This window comes from Ailuropoda melanoleuca, chromosome 4 (genome assembly GCF_002007445.2).
Source record: "Ailuropoda melanoleuca isolate Jingjing chromosome 4, ASM200744v2, whole genome shotgun sequence".
Taxonomy (NCBI): Eukaryota; Metazoa; Chordata; class Mammalia; order Carnivora; family Ursidae; genus Ailuropoda; species Ailuropoda melanoleuca.
In genome coordinates this window covers 123424104-123444299 of record NC_048221.1, presented here as the reverse complement: position 1 = coordinate 123444299, position 20196 = coordinate 123424104, and the positions used below count along the sequence as shown (strand labels likewise).

The following is a 20196-nucleotide window of genomic DNA, read 5'->3' as shown; positions in this document are numbered from 1 at the left end:
CCTGGCCCGGGCAGAGTCCGCAGCGCCCGCCACCGCGGGCAGGGCGGCCGCCCCCCCGCCGCCCCCCGCGGGCTTCCTCCCCGCGGCGCCGGCGCGTGTGAGAACGTGCGTGCGCGTACGTGTCAGGGTATCTGGTGGAACTCTTCCTGAGTTGTCTGTGATGCTCAAGTGACAGCTGTGACTGCCAGTTTCCAGGGAAGGTGCCATTGTGTGGCTGGGACCGTGTGCATCACTGAGCAGTGGCTCCATAGAGACATGGTTGGGGAGGGGGCTCGGAAAAGGATCATCTTAAGGGCGATGGTGGCAGTCGTTTGCCAGCACAGAGTGTAGCTTTGCCATCAAAATGGTGGATCACCTACTTTTGTCGCAATGATCACTTCCACCTACGCTTCAGACTACATCCTCACCCACTAGCCCAAGGTCTTAGTTCTTTAAAGGAATAACTTCTTATCTCTCCGGAATCTTCGACTTCTCCCTCTCCACCAGCTCCTTCCCATCAGCATCTATCATGACAAACAGACTCTCATCAAGGTCACCCTGTCCCCCTTCCTATGGCGGACATTGCTGGATACTACCTCCTGGAATTATGGTATCCACTGGCTTGAGCAACATCATTCTTTCTCTCGGCATTTCTTCTTCGTTTTCCTTATGTGTCAGGGTTCCCCTGGGCTGTCTCCTCACTCCCCATCTGTTCATGTGTTCATCTGTTCGTGTAGCTTCCATCACTATCTGTTATGGGTGGAACTGAGTCCCTCAAAAAGTCATATGTTGTCATCCTAACCCCCAATACCTCAGAATGTAACTTTATGGGGAAATAGGGTCATTGCAGGTATAAGTAGGGAAAATGAGGTCATGTTGGCCCGCGCTACTCCAATATGACTGGTGTCCATACACACACACAGGGAGAACAGCATGTGAAGATGCAGGCGGAGATTGGAATGAAGCTTCTACATGCCGAGGAATGCCAAGGATTGCCAGCAAACCACCGGAAGCTAGAGAAGAGACATGGAACAGATGCTTCCTCACAGCTCTCAGAAGGAACCAATCTTTCTGAACCTTGGACTTCTAGTCTCCAGAGCTGTAAGACAATAAACTCCTGCTGTTTAAGACAGCCAGCATGTAGTGCTCTGTATGGCAACCCTGCAAACTAGTGTATCATTTAAATGCTGATGACTCCTGAATCTCAGATTCCGATCTCCAAGCCCCAGACCACTTCAGGAATTGAACATCCTCTAATTTGTGTCTAGATTTTAATTTATAAAGGTGACTAAGTGACGACACAGAGAGGTCAATACCATTGAAAGAAAAATTTAATGTTACAGTTTCCCTAGAAATGAGAGGCACAGCTCACCACACAGGATGGCAGGGGGAAGCACCAGTGTAGAGGGCGGAAAGGAGCAAGGGGAAAGGCATAGGCCACAGACTTTGTCAAGTGGGAAAGGCAAGGCAAGGCAGACAGTTTAGGATTGGCTAGTTTGAGTCATTCGGGCAGGCTTTGGGACATAGGAACTGTCCCTAGTTACCTGATACCTGACCCTGGGTTGATTTGAGGAAGGGGGAAATATTGGTTTGTTGAGTGAGAATCAGATTAAAGAGGCAGCTCAGAGTATGGGCTCTGGATTGCAGGTGAGATGTCAACTTCGGTTGTTAGTTTGGCCCTGTGATTCACGGATGGCAAGTAGACAAATACAGAATCTAAGAACACAGAATTAGCAGCCAGCATGCTAACCTCTATGTGTCTAAGTCCGAACGAATCCTCCTCCTCCTCAAATCTTCCTCCTCCCCAGATCCCTATCCCAGGGACTGGCACCGCCGTGCATCCCTGAGTCATGCAATCATGGGAGTCCCTCATGATTTCTCCTCCCCCAACCTCCACCCTCCGACCAGGTCCTATCAATTCTGCCTCCTATATTAAAGATCTTCACTCCTCTTTGGAGCTTCCTCCAGGCCAGGCAGCCATCTGCCATTCCTAACTGGCCTGTTTCCTTTCTCAGCCTCCTCCAATCCATCCTCCAAGTTGCCTGAATGTTTCTTCTAAAACACAATTTCAGTCATGTCGCCCACCCCTTCGTAAAACTCTTTGATGGCTTTCCTCCACCCTTCATTTAAACTCTAACATCCTTTGTGTAGCTGCTCACAGCCTGTTTCTTGACCGTCTGGTATACCCCAGAGACACTGGATTTCTTTTGGCTCCTTTAAGAAGTCTCTCACATCCAGGCTTTTGCTTATGTTGTTTCTGCTCCTGGAACTGTTCTCTCCCCACCTCTCCTTTGCCTGGGAAACTCCTCATTTTTTTTGTTTCACTTTGAATGTATCATCATTTAACATCTGGGTACACTTTCTCTGACCCATGGAGTTTGGACACCCTCCTTAGTGCTCCCACTGCAGCTGTACTTCCCATACCTAGCCCCGTGCCCTAGGGCAGGGGTTCAACCCTGACAACACATTTGAATCTTCCAGAAAACTTCAAAGTTATATTGACACCTAGGATCCTCTCCGGACCAACAACAGCAGGGGGTGAGGCCTGGGTGCTGGTAGTTTTTAAAACTCCCAGATGATTCCAGTCTTCAGTCAACGTTGAGAACCACTGCTCTGTTAGATTACATATTTGTTTCCACGTTCCAGTGATGACAGGGAACAGCATCCCGGGGTATCCCAAGTGCCTGGTACAAACAGGGTGATGAGTACATATCTGCTGTGCTTACTCGACAGGGATTATGAGAGACTGTGCAGCGTGACATTGTGTGTGCCTCTGTGGAATGCCATGCACTCAATAGCTGAAACCCGTGTGACACTGGGGGGTGTCACAGTGTGAATGTCTGTGTCCAGTACGGGAAGGCCCCTGTGAATGGCTGAACACGGTGGGACTGCAGCGTGTTGCCACAAGGCGAGTGGCCATGTCCTGAGTGTGAAGGTCACAGGATGTCACTGCAGGAACGGCTGTGTCCTGTGTGCCGGTGACTGGGCGCCGTGACCAGGCTGCCTATCTCGCGTGGCCGGGTCAGGGTTTGAGGAAGGTGCCCGAGGCACCTCTCACCAAGATGGCGGCCGTGGGCGAGGCCGCTAGTCCTGGCAAGGGGCGGCACCGCCGGTGACCGCGAGGCGGAAGCGGGCGGTGCTCGAGCGCCGCGACCCAGGCGGCGGGGCGAGGAGGCGGCTTGGAGGCGACTCGGCTCCGCTCGGCGGCCGGCAAGGTCCCGGCCCCGCCCCTCGGCTCGCCCTCCGCGGGGGCCCAGCGGCGGTGGGCGGGGCCGGACCCCCCGCGGCGCCCGGCCAGGGTGGCCGTCCCCGCACAGGCGGTCCGATGGCGTGTAACGGGCGGGGCCGGGCGCTGGAGCCAGTCAAGAACTTGGGGTTCGGAACCCAACTACCCAAGATGCCGAGCTCCTCCCAGAGCCCTCAGAACGGCACCTGGACGAAGCCCTTCTCCCTGCTTTTAGGTCTGGGCGCCACCCTCTACTTGGGCTACTACTGGAGATACGTGCCCTAGGTGGGTGCGGGTCCAGAGCTCTGGCCGGCAGGTGTAGGATCCTCGGGCTTGAGGAGCCGCTTCCAGCCAGGGGCTCGAGCCCTTTGTGGGAGGTGGCAGGACTAGGCCTCTCTCAACACGTGAAATTTGATGCCCCCACCCCACCACCAGCCCTGCTGCCTGCTGCAGCGGGGTTCAGCTTTGCTATGAGCACCTAACGGAGAATCCGGAAAGTCCGTTCTTTGCCTGCCTAGATTCTCCGCAGCCCGTATGCTCCCCGTCCCAGTTGGGCCTCTCAGGCACCGGAGGGGTGCTGCTCCCGAGGATGTGGGCAAACATTTGGGGAAGGGCGGGGTAGAAGGCATCCCGAGGTGTCAGGGAGATGCTTTCCTCTTCTAAGAAAGGGCAGTCTAGCTGAGTTTCTCACTAGCTTCACCGAATAAAGGAACTGGAGGCCTGTGTGGCTCTGGCGAACTCCCACCACCCGATCAGCTCAGTAGGGCCTTGCTTCTCTCACGGGCTGGTGGAGGTTCCCCGCCTAGCTCAGGACTAATGGATAACCCTGACGGTCTTTCTGCCCTGTTTTAATTTCTAGACTCTCCATGTATATATGGTGCAATGGGAAAGTCTGAAGAGATTTTTCTCACTGAAATTTAGATAAAATACATAACTTACATATCCAGAAAAATCTAAATCTTTTTAATCTTCATTAAACTGTTCTAGGTAACTGAGTCTAACATGAAACCTATTGATTCAAGACCTTAAGTAAGAGCTATAGAGAATTTAAATGCTAGCTAGACTTCTATTTTCAGAGCTTCTTACATTCGCATGTATTGTCTGCCTTAATAAAAGATCCAAACCTCACAGTACCCTATAAATCTTACCTTCTCTGCCTGATTTCAAAAGTCAGTCATTTCAGACCAGAGCTCTCCTTAACTAACCATTTTCCTTGGCTTGCAACCAGCCACAAAGAAGTCAGAGACCTCTGCCTCTTTATATTCCAAACCCTTCCTTGACTTCCAAATACTGGTTAAAATGCAGGAAAAGTACATTCTGGAAGTCCCGAGGAGTTTGGGTTATCCAACATGGTAATGGACTAGTGTCGATTCCTCCACAGCGACCAATGGCATATCACTAATTCTCAAGAATGGGTCAAGAAACTCTTCACTAGAGCTAAAATGAAATTAACCTGTGACCTAATTTGTCCTACACTGCTGAGCTGTTTGATAAGGATTCCATACATTGATAACAACTCAAAATCCTGGCAATGAGGAGGTAATAGAGTACAATGACTAAGCGCTCAAGCTCTAGACTCAGACCTAGGTTTGAATCCCAGCTCCGCCTCTAGCTGTATTTGGCAAGCTTCATGACCTTTGATAATTTATTCAACATTCAAACCTGTTCCCATGGGGGAATCACAGGCTCTATGCCAAAATGTTGTGAAAATCACAGGATATAATCATGTAAAAGCACTTAGCACAATGCTTGAAATATGAACACTCAACAAATCTTACCTACTAGTATTGGTGGGAATACCAGAATTGTGAATTCCACTTTGCCCCTTGCTTGCTGTGTGACTCTGGGCAAACAACTTCATCTGAGCCATAGTTTCTTCACTTATAAGATACCTAGCCAAGGTTGGGCTTAGCCTAGTACCTGCCCACAGCACACAATGAATCACAAGCATCATCATTCCAGGACTTAAGGAGCAGGGTAGGAATCACATCTCACGACAGCTGCACTGCCAACTTGGCCTCTCTAGTTCATAATTTATCTTTTTTGAGTACTGAGCCTGCAGAAGACCTAGAAATCTGATCATCGGTTTCCTTAGGGCCTGCAACAGAAATGCAATTTCTATTTCTTGAGCCTGAGGCCTTTTGGATTTCCACAGCATACCCCTCTTTCGTAAGCCTTCCACGTAGCTAGGCCCTCTCATTCACTTGATGTGCATCCAGAAGAACCAGCAGGGGCATTGAAAGTCAGGGCCAACTCCCCACTGATCTGTCTGTCCCTGCCATCCTATCTCTGTTACCTTCCCTCTGGCTGGCATGAAAGAAGAGAAAAATCTGTTCCCCTTGGGACTACTCCTCCTTTAGAGTATGCTCTAACGGCAGGCCCCAGGAGTAAGAAAAGGAGGTGCTGTGGTCAAAGTCTTTCAGCAGTGAGCACATGCCATAGGGAACGCGAATATGTGGCAATGGGGTGCTAAAGCCAGAAGCCAGCATGGCCACAGCTGGTCTTAGGAAGATGCCAGTGTGTGTAATTCAACTGCAGGGCAAAAGTCACAGACTGAACGGTGCGGTACTACTTCAGCCTCTGACCGGGATGCCAACCCTTCCCACAAGGAGTCAGCTGGGCGATGTCTATTCCCTGCTCTCTCCAAAATGGGGCCGGGGTGCGCTAGGCTGGGCGGGAGAGTCAGCACTGGGTCAGCTGTGGCAGCGCCCAGCACCAGCAGTCGGGTCAGGCCGGGGAGGTGGCACTCCAGGATTGGCGTTCTCGAGCGCTCTAGCTGGACGATATTCACAGAAGTGACTGGGCCATTCCGGACCGAGGTGTGGTAGACTTCTCACCACCCGAGGCCGGCCTCTGGACAGCGTCACGCTGGTGCCGGGCCCCTCACTGGCCTTGTAAATGCCGGGGGGTGAGGCAAACTGTGTTGTGCTTGCAGAGGCCTCAACTGGTGACTGGGTCCTGGTTTCTGGCCTTCCTGGAGCAACACTGTCCCGTGACTCTGGAGACTTTCTACCCGACACCATGGTGTTTTGAAGGGTGGCTACAAACCATCTTCCGGGTCTTACTGCAGTCTCAGCCTCCAGTCCCTTACTGGAGGTAAGAAGGGACAGAGGGGGTAAACATGAGGCTGCAACTACAGGGGAATCCTGCCTATCTTCTTTAAACTGAAGGTAATCTTTGCCCCCTCTGCCCCGGGGCGTTGGGGAGAACAATGAGAGTGACTATATGGAAGAGCGACTTAATTGCTCAACCATGAGGTAATATTTAATCTTTTATGTCCCATCACACCTTGTTATGGTCTTTTTTTTTTAAGATTTTATTTATTTATTTGAGAGAGAGAGAGCGTATGTGAGAGACGGGGGGGGGGGGCTGACCGGGGTGCAGAGGGAGAAGACGACTCCCCGCTAAGCAGGGAGCCCAACTCGGGGCTTGATCCCAGGACCCTGGGATCATGACCTGAGCCAAAGGTAGACACTTAACCAACTGAGCCACCCAGGCACCCCACACCTTGTTAGGGTCTTAATGTCTTACATAACGTATGCCCTCAAATGATGCCAACGGGAAGGTTTGGGAGTTGTTCATTGGGGAAGAGAGGTAAACCTTTCAAAGTACATGGAGTCCCTAATAGTATCTTTGTGTGCCCTTTTCTCCAAAACCACAGTGAAGTCCTCCAAACCCCAGATGGAGGCCAGTTCCTGCTAGACTGGGCTGGTGGGCACAGCAGCAGTCAGTACCCTGACCCTACTACTCAGCCCATTGTATTACTGCTTCCCGGTATCACAGGCAGTAGCCAGGACTCCTACGTCTTGCAACTGGCTAACCAAGCTCTGCGGGAGGTTATAAGTAAGGATGGGCCAAGTCCAGAGGAAGGGGGTGGCGTCTGAAAACTTGTAATAGGGAGGTCAATAGAGACCCTGATACCTCTGGGGAGAAGGCACTGTATGAAGGGCATCTTCTGACTGGGGTCTTTCTGAAGGCTGCCAGAAGGGGGGTGGGGCTTCTAGGGAGGGTCTGGGTGAGATGTACCTGTGTGTGCCACAGAGCTGCTGTATTTAATAACCGGGGCTGCCATGGGGAAGAACTGCTGGTGAGTACCCTCCTTCCTCCTCGTAGCCCTTCACCCCACTCCCTGAAGAGATCCTTGGCCCTGGGGCTCTACCTACCTATCCTCCTTCCGTGTCCCCTCGATCTGCCTTCTGGCCAGGGACTCCCTCCCTACCCAATGATCTGGTTTGCCTCAGACCCACAGGGCCTTTTGTGCCAGCAATACAGAAGATCTGGAGATCGTCGTGAACCACATAAAGCAGTGCTACTCCCAAGCTCCACTGCTGGCCGTGGGCATCTCTCTCGGAGGGTAAACGTTGCCTGGGCTTGACCCAAAAGCCCAGTCTTCCTTCGTTTCCTCCTCCATGTCCTCTTCCCCTCTCCTCTGTCTCCGCCCACTAATGCAAAACCTTCTTCGTGGGCACTCGTCCATCCTTCCGGATATTAGTGCTGAACCACCTAGCACGAACAGGGCAGGCTTCGGGGCTGGTAGCGGCACTGGCTCTTTCTGCATGCTGGGATTCCTCTGAGACCACCCGCTCCCTGGAGACCCCGCTCAACTCCCTGCTCTTCAATCAGCACCTCACTGCAGAGCTCCGCCACACTGTGAACCGGTAGGGTCTTGGCAAGTGGGAGGAGGCAGCAGACAGGGTGGGATGGCGGACATGCCAGTTCTCCCAGAGCTCAGGTCAGTTCTCTAACTGGGTTTGGTCACTCATGAGACAGACAGGCTCAGGTCCAGGAGAGGCAAACCTCTATGAATCTTTTGCAGAAATAGAAAGGTGATGGAAAAGGTGGTGAACGTAGACTTTGTGCTACAGGTATAGCCTTTCAACCACCAACCCCTGCCCAAAGCTGCTCAGTATCTTCTTACTCTCTAGCCTCACCCTAGCCTACCCCACCCTCTACCATGGGCAGGCCCGCACCATCTGCCAGTTTGACGAGCGCTACACAGCTGTGGCCTTTGGATATCAAGACTGTGTTACCTACTACCAAGCAGCAAGCCCAGGAACCAAGGTAGATGCCATCCAGACCCCCGTGCTCTGCCTCAACGCAGCTGACGACCCCTTCTCCCCAATCCATGCTGAGCACCCTGAATCTGGATGCTTTAGAGGCCCTAAGGAAAATGGGCCAGGAGGCGCAAGCGGAGAGCACCTGGGCTCTCAGGAAAGGCCCGGGTTCCTGACCTCCTCTCCAATCCCTCCCCAAGCCCTTCCCCTACAGGCTGCCCAATGCTCTCCCCATGTCGCACTGCTCACCACAGCCCGGGGCGGCCACATTGGCTTCCTGGAAGGGCTGTTCCCCTGGCAGCACTGCTACATGACCCGCCTCTTGCATCAGTACGCCAAAGCCGTCTTCCAGCACCCAGCGGAGCTGCTCAACCTCAGGGATCTCTCACCTTCCGAGAGAGGCAAGAGCCGACAGGAGTACCACTGGGGTCTTAACTCAGTCTTCACTAATTTATTAAATATCAACTTTTCCTGAAGAATGGGCTGAGGTTCATTTTCCCTTTTTTCAAGGCTAGGGTAGACCATCCAGGAACTTACTGTATGTGTAGCCAAGCTGGCTTGGAGCTACCAGCTCAACTCAGAGACGACAGCTTGGGTCTTCCTCTTGCCCCCTCCTTCCCTAACTGCAAGTCCCAGGCCAGTGCTTGCCCCAGCAAACACCAGGGGCTCGTGTGAAGAGCAACTGATGGACAGCAGTCCCTCCAGGTTCCTGGGCATCCTCACGTATTTCTAGAGAGGACAAGCTCAACCCTGGAGCCTCTGTTAGGCAGAGGCAAGGATGCAGGTGGCGTGGCGTGGGCTGCAGATCCCACTGTCCTGGGTGGATCCACGGATGAAGAATGAAGGGTTCCCAGGACTCAGACTCACACGGCCACAGCCAAGCTTTCACAGGGCAGGGCAGGCAGTGCCCATCAGTCTCATCAGAAGCAACCCCAACTGTGGACCCAGATGGGGTGAGCAATGGGGTCCAGGCCTCCACTCTGGTCTAGAAGGTGGCAGTGTCCAGGCCCGATTCCCCAGGAGCAGGAAGGCTAAAGAAAACCTGGAAAGACACTCTGGAGCAGCACGATGGTCGTAATGATAAGCCCGACACACAGCAGGAGCAGCAGCCACACGGGAACACTCCCTGCACGAGGGGAAGGAAGGAAGTCAGCAGGCAGAGGGACTTCACAGCCCTAAGAACAGAACCGTTCAAGAAGGGGGCCGATGGCTACAAACAAGCAGCCCATTCTCCAGGGGGCGAGTTTTTGCGATAGCTAGAGGCAGGGTGGTACCCCCCACCGCAGTGACTCACTCCGTGAGGGCAGCAGGTGCAGCTGGCAACGACTATCCACAGCCACAGAGAACAGGGCAGTTTCATGGAACCCAAGGAGCTCTGGACCACGACCCTTCTCAGGTAGAAAGGCCACATCCGTCACGACAATGCCATGAGCCTCCCTCACATAGTAGAGGCGCTGGAGACAGAAGAACTAGTGAGGGAAGGCCCAGCTGAAAACATTCCTTCTGGAAAACATGCTCCCTGTCCCCAGATGGCCTTTCCTCTATGGGCTGGGCCAGACTCCTTCCCCGCACACTTAAGACTGAAGCAGGCCTAGATCCCCGCCCCCGCCGCCGAAGAGCCCTGAGGGCTGTGCCCACCTCGACGCCTTACCTGGAGAGAGAAAGCTATGTAGATGGCGACCGAGCCCGTGACTGTGCCCAGGCCTAGGAAGGTACCCGACTCACTGCAACAAACAATCAAGTGCTCACTGTTCTGGAGGCCTGTGCGGCAACAGTCACTAACAGTGGGCTTCAGAGCCTCAGCCCGGACACCTTCCCGAGCTCCCCCAGGCACCCCACAACCAGTCAAGCCACCACTGTCTCACACCTGACACTAAGGCAGGAGATGACTTCGTGGCCACAGGACTTGGTCCGAAGGGGCAGGAAAGTGGAGCCATCCCAGGCTGTGAGGTAGCAGGGTGGGGGCTGGCGCAGACGCTTGTGGGGAATCTGCACTGTGAAGAGTCGCAGCCTGGTAGGTTGGTCTGGAACCTGCCCAAACCTGGGGGGGGGGGGCAGGCGAGAGGCCGTTCAGCTCCTGGGGCCTGCCCAGCCCTTCTCAGAGGTCTGTGCCCTCCTGTACCCTGGTCAGGCCTGGGGTAATACCCACCAAGGCTGCAATCCTCCCGGGGTCCCCCCAGTCTTGTCCCACTCCCCCACCACATCTAGGCTGTGCCTTTTAGCTACCCTCTGGGGTCTCACACCTGCAGGCCTGGTAGCGGTAAGGCGTGTTAGAAAAGGTGGGTCCGTTCTCTTGCCAGTGCAGCTGTGTCACCAGCTGATCCTTCTGCCACACGGAGGCCTTAAGGTCCCAGCCCACAGTTACCAACTAGTCAGGAATCAAGATTCCAAGGATGGACAGTTAGGGGATCCACTTACTGGACAAGCAGCATAATCACCTACTTTCTCCACCCTCTCACTTCCTCACCTTGCCATCAGGCCCCAAAGCCAGGTCCTCAATCTCTCCTTCGTGGGCTCTGAACTCCAGAACTTTCTCTAGGCTGGGTACCTGCGGCCAAACCACCAACATGGTTACCCCAGGTACCTGGCAAGAGCACCACGATCCCCACCCGTCTTCTTTTCTGCCATTCAGTGCAGGCTTCATTCACAAGTTTCCCAGAACCCATGTTCGGTTTCTCACAATTCTGGTCTTGTTGCTACTGATACTGATCCCCTAACCCCCAAAACCACACCTTCCAGATACGAACGAAGCCATCCGTCCCTCCAGTGGCAAGCAGGGTGTTATCGTGGTTGAAGCATACAACTTTTTGAAACGGATCAGGGCTGAAGTCTGTCTGCACCGCTTGCAAATTCTCTACACTGAGTTCTATCCCCTCCTGGTGGGTTTCAGCTCCAGACTTCTTCTCTACTGGGGCTGCCCCCTTCCTCTGTCGAGGCCCCTGCTCCTTGGAACCTGCAAAACAAAGAGCCTGCCAGGTTCCAGGCTTCTATAGTAAGTAGCCTGGTCTCCTCCCTAGTGGTGAACATCAGGCTTCTTGCCTGCTACCATAACCCACACTTCCAGCCCCACTTTTTTTAGAAACCAAAATAAGTGATCTTACTCATTTAACCCTTTCCCCAAAGCTAAAGAGGGAGCTTCTCACCTGCCTTCTCTGCCTTAGTTTTGCCCTTCTGCTGATGGGTCTGGAAGCGCAGGAGCTGACAGTGGGCATCCTGCCCTGCGGCAAGGATGTTACCAGCCAGCGCCAAGTTCATGGTAGCCCGTGTCTCTGTGTCATGGGAGTGTAGCAAAGAGGCACTCAGGCGCCCATTAATCTGTTCCAGCTGTAGAAAGTGCTGTGGAAGACAGAACCAGGATGAGCAAAGTTCAGGGGTGCCCAGAGAGCACCTCAAGGGCAAACTTAACATCCTATAGTCTAAAGCCCGACCCTTTTGGTTACTGCACTTTCTACTTTCAAAGATTTTTTCTAGCCTACTTGCTTCTTTCCCTTTCTTTGTTTCTTTCTTTCAAACCACACAAATCCGTACAGCAAGCAGGGTTTGGATTAATACCTCCAGTTTACAGAATAGTAGGGTGACCCTCAGAGGAGTGAAGAAACCTAGCCTAAAGGCCAAATGCAGCACTCCTGCCGCTGCTGAAGAGCAGTGGGACAAGTCTTTGCGGCCTCCCCAGAAAAGACCAGGATAAGACCCCTGGAGCTGCTCTTGAGGTCGAGTTGAAGCCCAAGTTCCTGCCTAAGTGGCGCTGTGTATTTTTTTTATTCTACCTTAGGAGTTCCTGGTGAGTAAGTTCTTAGCTGAAATTCGCGCCAGGGCTCCCGAAAAGCCCAGGCTTGCCACCGGGGAGAGGCAAGGTCTTGAGGTGCGGCCATCCCCAAGACCTCCTACCACCATCAACCCTGGCGTGACCCGGCCCCACTGGCCCTGAGCTCTCACCACGCCATTCTTTATGCCCGTCTTGGCAGCGCCTCCTCCGCCTGCAGCGATTAGCAGCCCCGTGCTGGGGTCGACCTGAAGCGCATACAACGGGAACGGGGCCCGGTACAGCTCTGGCGCCCGACGCCGGCCCATCCTGCTCGCCGCGCGCTTCACTGTACGTTCGGCGGCACCCGGGACATGCCGCGCCCGGCTTTCGACCCCTGTCCCGGCAGCTATTTAACTTGGTCCCGCGGCCTCCAGGAAGATTACCGACTCCTCTCTCACACCCTCCGAGTTGTCAAAACTCTAACCCAGAGATTTGCCAGAACGGCACTCGGGGATCCGGGTCTCCGCCCCTCGTCTTAACCCGCTCCGGCTCCCGCGCAGTGCGCACGCGCACCTAGCCCGCTGCTCTCCTTGCGCAGGCGCAGGACCGCCAATACGCGTCAGCACTAGCGGGCCGGTGACCCAACGCCCGCCCCAGGATTCCGTCCCCCTTGTGACGTCAGCCGCCACCATGTTTGTGCAGGTGGGGAGGCGTGCTCCTGTTCCTCCGCTGGGCTTGATGGTTCTGGAGAAACGGAGCTAATAAAAGTTAAGCGATGTTAACAAACCTTTAATAAATCTGTGGGGGGCTCTTGGCTGGCTCAGTTGGTAGAGCATGTGACTCTTGATCTTGGGATTATAAATTCAAGCTTTGAGCCCCAGGTTAGATATAGAGATGACTTAAAAAAAAAATGGTTGATTAGGGCTGTCCCCATTTCAGGAGTGATACACAAGCTCAGCCTTTACCTTTTATCCCAGAGAGGAAGTGATTTGTTCCAGGTCACACACCTTGGATATTCAACATTTGGGAACACGAATGATATCTTTTGTCTTTTAATGGCGGCAGCGTGGACTTTAAAATAAAACTGGCTTCAAAAACTCAGTCCACCACTTCCTGGTTTGAGGAAACCGCTATTTACCTTAATAAAACACCTATCCTCTGTGGCGGGTAGATGTGAGAGTTGGCCATTCTTGCAGATCTGCACAGTACTCCTGCATTCAAGGGTTTGGGAGGGGTCTGCTCCCTGCTGACGCCCTCAGAGGGAGGCAACTTGGCTCCCAGGCAGAGCAGGTCTCTTTTCTGCCTGGCATTTCCATCTTCCTGAGGGGGCCCCTTGGGTTTCTGATCTCCAACATCAGACTCTTAATTTTTCTCTTCAAGTGAACCCGAGGAATGTACTTTCCTTTAAGGAGACGCCTCCTGCTGCTCCCCTGGCTGCCTAAGTAAGCATCCTTGTTAACCTAAGGTGCACTCAGAGGAAGGAGTCCAGTGACTTCATCTTTGGGAATGCCATTATCTGTCCCACCAAACTGAATTAAATGTGTGAAGGGCCTCGCAGAGCCCGCTGCACACGTCAGGTGCAGGCCTTATGGATCCCATGCCCTCCTACTCTCCTGGCCACCCTATTTCCTTTGATTCTCCTCCTCCCCTTGTTTAGTTGTGGTCCCCAGTAGGTTCAGCTACCCGCTGTGTCTGCTCAGCAGGACACTGATGTTACAGCAGGATTTCTTTTCCTTAAGTGCCTGCAGTTCTTGGTCTTGCCTCTTCGAAGAATGAGGAGGTAGACCAGATGAAGAGTGGTGGGCAGCAAAGCCAAGTTTATTGAGCAACAGTACAGACCTCTTGGGGGGGGGGGGGGGGGGGGGTGCGCATTTGGGGTAGAAATAGAGNATGTTACAGCAGGATTTCTTTTCCTTAAGTGCCTGCAGTTCTTGGTCTTGCCTCTTCGAAGAATGAGGAGGTAGACCAGATGAAGAGTGGTGGGCAGCAAAGCCAAGTTTATTGAGCAACAGTACAGACCTCTTGGGGGGGGGGGGGCGAGAGAGTTGCCAATTTGGGTTAAATCTAGAGGTTTTTATGGGCGATTTGGTGGGGGCTGTTTTAATCTGATTAACTCTCCCCTGCGACTGTCACCCAATCGGTTTTTTGTGCACACGCTCATCTACCTATCAGGTAATTGTTCACGTGGGAAAGGGTAGAGGGCTCCTTCCCGGGTAGTGTTTCATAGTAGCCTCAGGGATCAAGAGGGTGGGCCTCCACCCCCTTAAGGCATGCTAGCTAGCCACAGGCCACTAGATCGCTCTTAGTTTAAATACCCCCTGGCTGTTGAGCTGCCCACGCCCACACCCACCCCGGGGCCTGGGTTAGGACACCCAAGGCCATTCCCTTCCTTTCTGTCACATGAAATCCTCCCAGTAGGAAGACTTAAAAGCTGGGGCACTGAGTAAAGCCTAGAATAACAGAATGGGGTCTTTTTCCTTTTGAGGGTGGTTTCCTCTTAGGATGGGGGGGTGGGGCTTACCCCTGCCTGCCTTCCTCCATCAGTGTGGGCAACAAAGGTAAAAGAAAAAATTGAATTTCTTTGTAACTTAACAGCCCATCAACAAGTCATTGAGACAGGCGGTGGGGTGGGGGGGTGACTGTCCTCTAGGAACTCAACTGCCTCAATGTTAATACTTTGCTAGAGGCAAAAGGCAACCTTAGTTTAACATTATGCCAACTTCTAGGATCCTGGAAGTCTCCTTTAACATATTAAAATTCCTTTGGAAACTTCCTTTATCTCTGCCCTCAAGATATATGTTAGCAATCATCCTCCAAGCATATGGCCCACTGATAAACATCTGAAGAGTGTCATGACTAATGTTTTATTAGACTGGAATAAACGATCTTTTCCTAACAATAGCTAGCCCTCTCGAGGTCCTGGAAACCTTGCTTCCAAAATTCCTTGGAGACTTAGGCTATCCCTAACCCCCTCCCAACCTGAAAGTATATAATCAGCCACCCCTCACAACCCCAGTGCAGCTCTTTCTGCCCACAGGTCCCGTCCCCGCGCTTTAATAAAACCACCTTTTTGCACCAAAGAAATCTCAAGAAGTCTTTCCCGTTCACTCCAAACACCAACATTTCCACATCAGACACTAACACAAGCTTTGCAGGGTCGGGCTTTATTGACACACTACAGGCCGAATGGGGTCTAAGTTGCCCTTCATCCTCTTCAGCCAGGAGACAGCAGACTCCATAAGGGGCTCCCAGGGTTCAAGGCTGGAGAACACACCTGACCTCCCCCCAGCCAGCCCTTCAGGGTGTCTCGGGGGCTCCCCGAGATCTGGGGCCTGGTGGGGGCGGTGGGGTTCGGAGGAGGTGCTCCAGAGAGCCTCCTCGGCTCTGGAACTAGGGTGGTGACTTTCGGAGAACGGGCTCTGGAGAGGCAGGCCTCTTGGGCACAGAGGAAGGCCTGGGTTTCGGGGAGACAGTGGCCTGTTTGGGTGCCTGAGGTAGAGGCCCTGAAAACCGCATAGAGTTTGGTGATTGAAGGCCTGTAGATCTGAGACTCGCCATCCGGGAGGAGGGTGTGCCCCGGGCTGGATCTGCCCGCGCCTGAGCCCCTGGTGCTTGAGCGGCTGGAGCCTGGGATGCCCGGGTTTGATATCCACCGGCCTGAGCAGCCTTGCCCTGAGGCCCTGCTTCCTCTGGCCTTCTTTCCGGCAACAGATGCAAGGCCCTGGCCTGGCCCCGAGGCAGGCGGAGGCCAAAACCAATGCCTATGCGGAGCGGTCCGGATCCCTGGCCCTGTGCACAGGGCAGCAGCTGGGGGAAGGCAAGCAGCCGGGGTCCAGTCCTGTACCTGGGGATGGGGCAAGAGGGGCTGCGGGGCTTGAGGCACACCAGGCATATAGGATACTCTACAACTGGGGCCTGGCCAGTCCTGCCTAGCCACAGGCGCTGCAAAAGCAGGAGCCGCAGGTCGTGTGCAATGCGGCGGTGCCCCAGGTGGACCACCAGGGCCTGGGCCAGGGCTCCTGGGTCCCTGAACTCTGCAGGGTCCCTCTCGCTTGCCACGCATTCTCCCACCACCCCAGGGGACCCGGTGTCCCCGTACTGATGCCAGGGCCATGGCTGCCTGTTTGAGTGGACCTCACCAGAAGGTAGGCTGGGGGTCGGGGAAGTGACAGTGGAGCTAGGACAGTCTCCTGGGGGGGAAGGAGACTGGCAATGAGAGTAGGGGAGAGAGGTGTTCTGGAGCTGAGAGGGAGAGGAGGAATGAGTGTGAGTAGGGGAGGGGTATAGCCGGTGGGAGGGAGAGGAAGAGGGTGGAAGGGAAAGAGAGAGGTAATTCTGATGAAAGAAACTGGGAGAACTCGGGAGAGAGGAAGAGTAAGGGTGTAGGATAAAGTCGGGATTTGAGTCAGAAGAGTAGAAATGGGAGCGAGGAGAGTGGGACCGTGGGGGAGGGGTGCAAGGGGGTGGTCGCTGGGGAGGCAGAGGCTGTAGGTGGCTGGGTGAGGAGTCCACAAGTTGTGAGGGGCCCAGAGGGGGGCGCCCAGGGGGCGCTGCGTTCTGTAGCAGCACCTGGTCCTTGTTTTGAGGCAACATTGCCTTGAATTCAGAAAGGACTGGGGCCTCAAGACCAGAGACGAGAGACCCGGCAGAATCAGGACCAGTATCTCTGAGGCCAGACCTGGCTGACAAATCAGGGCCTTCTGTGTCCAAGTGTGACTCCAGCCAGGTGTTGGTACAGCTGTTGGTGGCAGGACAAGGAGACACCCAGCCCCGTAGCACCAGGCTCTCTGAGCGTTTGGGCGGGAGCTTGGGTCTAAACTTGGCCTCTCACTTTGCAGTCAGCCATTGATGAGGGATGTCCAAGGATGGAGAATCAGAGCTGCCTCTTGGCAGCTGAGGCCCAGCAGCAATTATCTGGCTGGGCTCGGGAGGAAGACACAGCCCATAGGACCTGTAGAGAAAGAAACAGAATCTAAGATATTGGGAGAATTGGTCCACTTCCAGCTCTGAAGACCGATTTACCGTGACCCTGAATCCACGTCACCTTTGGGGTCAGAAGAGCTGGCAAAATGCTCCAGGGAAGGTGAGAGATGAGGAGGAGAAGAATGGGGGTGGGGAGGTAGAATGGAGTCAGAGGAGGGGGCTTGAGGATGGCCCCTGAGATGGGACTAGAAATCGGGGTGTTCTGCTGCTGTGAGTTCTTACCAATGAGGGTTCCTCTGAGCTGTGTTTCACAAGGCCCTTCAGCAACGAGGAACCTGGCTGGGAGAGAGAGGAACAGTCACAAAATGGCGGATACAGCCCCTCTGTCCCCAGCCTCTGTCACCCTAAACTCACTCTGACCCAGATTTCTGTCTGAACCTTGCCCTCAGTGGTCCTTCAGCCAGGAGGAGGTCTTCCGTTACAGATTTCTGCTCCCCTAAACCCGAGTCAGGGAGTCTACAAGCATCCTGGTTTCCTGCCCCTCTGGTTTCCCTGATTCCTTGTCACCCCTGATGCTGATGTCCTCTGGCTCAGCCGGGCCCTCAGCGCGCCCAGCAGCAGGACCAGCAGCAGCAGCAGCAGCAACAGCGGGACCAGCTGGTGAAAACTTCTGGGAGACTGAACTTAGTCTAAGGGGTGGCGTTGCCGCCCCCCCTTGGGAGCTGGGAGCCCCATTCCCTGGGGGCAGCTCTCCCTGGCATCTAGTGCCTATGTCATAAAGGTCGGGTGCTGACATAATACACTCTCCTCCCCCTCAGGGCTCTAGGACCCTCTCTCAGACATCATCCACAGGCTGGCCCTTGACAAAACTAAAGCAGACAAAATGCTTTGGGGCACTCAGTCTCCCTGTCGGGAACTAACCTTCCCCTCCTCTCTGCCCGTATACTTCAAAGTTCCCACCGCCTCCTATATCCGGGGTTCTCTCCAAGCCTATGGCCTCTCTCAGCTGGGCTTTCTCTTCAAAGCCCTGTTTTCTTTTGCTTTCTGAGCAGTGGCTCATTCTCTATACCATTTCCACCCTTGGGATATACTTCTATGTTTTCATAACTATTTTCTCAAGAGCTTTAGTGAGGTATAATTCACATACTGTACAATCCACGCATTTAAAGTGTGCAGTTCACTGTTTTCTAGTTTACTCACAGGTTGTGCAACTATCACTTATATCTAAGCACATTCTTCTTTTTGATGGTGTCTATATCTAGACAGATAAATGGTAGTTATAGATATATCCTATCGGGGTCTTTTCAAAAAAGTATCTGTTTCATTTATCTATTCTTATTGACATACAGTTATGTATATCTATATATAGAGATAGATAGACAGATGGATAGAGATTTATTATAAAAATTGGCTCATGTATCTATGGAGGCTGAGAAGTCCGAAGGTCTGCAGTCAGCAAGCTGGATATCAGGAGAGCTAATGGCATAGTTTCGGCCCAAGTCCAAAGGCCTGAGAACCAGGAAAGCTGATGGTGTCAGTTCCGCTCCAAATCTGAGTCCAAAGGCAAGAGAAAAATGATGCCCCAGCTTGAAGATAATCAGGCAGCGAGAGTGAATTCTCCCTTATTCTGCCTTTTTGTTCTATTCAGGCCTTCGATGATTGGATGAGGCCCACCCACATCAGGGAGACAAGCTGCTTCACTCCGTTTACCAATTCAAACATTAATTTCATCCGAAACACCCTCACAGACACACCCAAAATAATGTTTAACTAAATGTATGGGCACCCCATGGCCCAGTCAAGTTAACACATGAAATTAACCATCACAATATGTGACTGAAAGATGAGATGCCCTTCCAAGAGGCTATGAGGCCTATATTAAAGGAGGCTGTGCCCATATCAATATTTCTAATTGTCAGGGCGCTCAGGTGGCTCAGTAAGTTAAGCGTCTGCCTTCAGTTCTGGTCATGATCTCAGGGTCCTGGGATTGAGCCCCATGTTGGGCTCCCTGCTCAATGGGGAGTCTCCTTGTCCCTCTGCCTCTCTCCCACCCCCAGCTCATGCTCTCTCTCACTCTCAAATAAATAAATAAATAATTTAAAAATATGTTTCTAATTGCCCTTTTTTTTCAGGTGCTTTGGAGGTTTTTTCAGTCCAGGGCAAGTCATAATAGATTTAGGAAAGAGTAAGAGTCATGGCTTGTATAAAGTGAAAGAAGGAGAAGGGCACTTATGAAAAGGTGGATGGTGGGAAAGGAAAACAAGGCAAAATCTCGGGCACATCAGTGTTAGGGAGGAGGAAATAGGTAAGTTGAGATCCAGCCTCCAGGACTGGGCGGCTTCCTGGGACATGAAGTGCTAAAACCAAGACAGTTCTAGATAAACTGGGACAATTGGTCACCATCTTGGACCTAGAGTCCTCTTGGAAAATGTTCACATTTCCCTAGGGGTATGAGGATCCCAATTTGAAGATTGCTGTTCAAACAAAAATTTTTATAATACTTTCAATTTTCACTAACCAATCTCTCCCTTAGTTTGTGTTAATTACTCTATGCTTAGTAAAACTTTATTGACCAAGTGAGTAGAGATTCTCTAAGCACTTGGTGTCCAAGTTGGAAGTGTGATATTGTAATGAACTTGTTGAGTTTTCTAGTTGTTTCCTGTTATAGGTATCATTTACCACACACTCTTCCCACTCTTCACTTCTTCAATCCTAGGCATGAACACCGTGTTTTATTTCTTTCAAATGCCAAATAGCATACTCTTTCCAGAAACCTGCACATGTTTCTTAATAAGATAGATGAATGAATGGGTAAATTGGAAATTACCTAAGAAAATTTGACCTTGGCACTTTTTTCTTTTCTTTTCTGTTTGAGTTGTACATATGATACAGTAGAAGGGGCTGTTTGCAGAACTACCTTGAGTATTCATGGAGAAGTCATAATTATAAGAGAGACGTCAGATAACTGCAGATCAGTAAATATTAAGAAAGGGGAAAAAGACAAATTCTAGGATCTCAAATTGGTTTCTAGTTGCTTGGTAGGAAAAAATTTAACTGGATTATTAAACAGAATGTATATGAGCTCTTAGAAAGGAAACTGATGATCACAAGGGCCAGAGTTGGTTCTAGTAAAGTAACTTTTAAAGTGCTTGGTTCAAGGAAAGTAAGGGCCATCTGGAAGTGGCGTGTATGCTATGTCATTGGGGGAAACAATTATATCTGGACTTTTACTTTCCTGGGCAAGAAATGTGCTCTTGACCATGCCAACT

General features: G+C 52.4%; 3 protein-coding genes across 4 annotated transcripts; 1 reads left to right on the top strand and 2 right to left on the bottom strand.

Annotated features, from left to right (window-relative positions):
- The first annotated feature begins 3376 nt into the window (after nucleotides 1–3376).
- ABHD1 (abhydrolase domain containing 1) lies at nucleotides 3377–8753 on the top strand. The gene is given in 9 exon segments (XM_034659760.1): nucleotides 3377–3490; nucleotides 6141–6301; nucleotides 6867–7042; nucleotides 7240–7292; nucleotides 7447–7558; nucleotides 7689–7863; nucleotides 8022–8070; nucleotides 8168–8328; nucleotides 8455–8753. Coding segments are annotated over 9 exon segments (1281 nt in total). The 3' UTR covers nucleotides 8735–8753.
- Nucleotides 8696–12574, bottom strand: PREB (prolactin regulatory element binding). The gene is made up of 9 exons (XM_034659752.1): nucleotides 12196–12574; nucleotides 11403–11595; nucleotides 10992–11212; nucleotides 10727–10807; nucleotides 10503–10627; nucleotides 10127–10300; nucleotides 9911–9983; nucleotides 9554–9713; nucleotides 8696–9385 (listed from the first exon to the last, which is right to left on the bottom strand). The coding sequence occupies exons 1-9, from the start codon at nucleotides 12328–12330 to the stop codon at nucleotides 9291–9293; spliced, it is 1257 nt and encodes a 418-aa protein (XP_034515643.1). The 5' UTR covers nucleotides 12331–12574; the 3' UTR covers nucleotides 8696–9290.
- A 2588-nt stretch (nucleotides 12575–15162) lies between these two features.
- Nucleotides 15163–17386, bottom strand: PRR30 (proline rich 30). 2 transcript variants are annotated; one of them, XM_019808318.1, is made up of 3 exons: nucleotides 17342–17386; nucleotides 17210–17266; nucleotides 15163–16955 (listed from the first exon to the last, which is right to left on the bottom strand). In XM_019808318.1, exon 3 carries the CDS (start codon nucleotides 16595–16597, stop codon nucleotides 15395–15397), a length of 1203 nt encoding a protein of 400 aa, XP_019663877.1. In that variant the 5' UTR covers nucleotides 16598–16955; nucleotides 17210–17266; nucleotides 17342–17386; the 3' UTR covers nucleotides 15163–15394. The 2 variants fall into 2 exon arrangements, with proteins under 2 accessions (XP_019663877.1, XP_019663882.1); XM_019808323.1 differs by having other exon boundaries at nucleotides 17210–17262; nucleotides 17342–17364.
- Between the last annotated feature and the right edge of the window lie 2810 nt (nucleotides 17387–20196).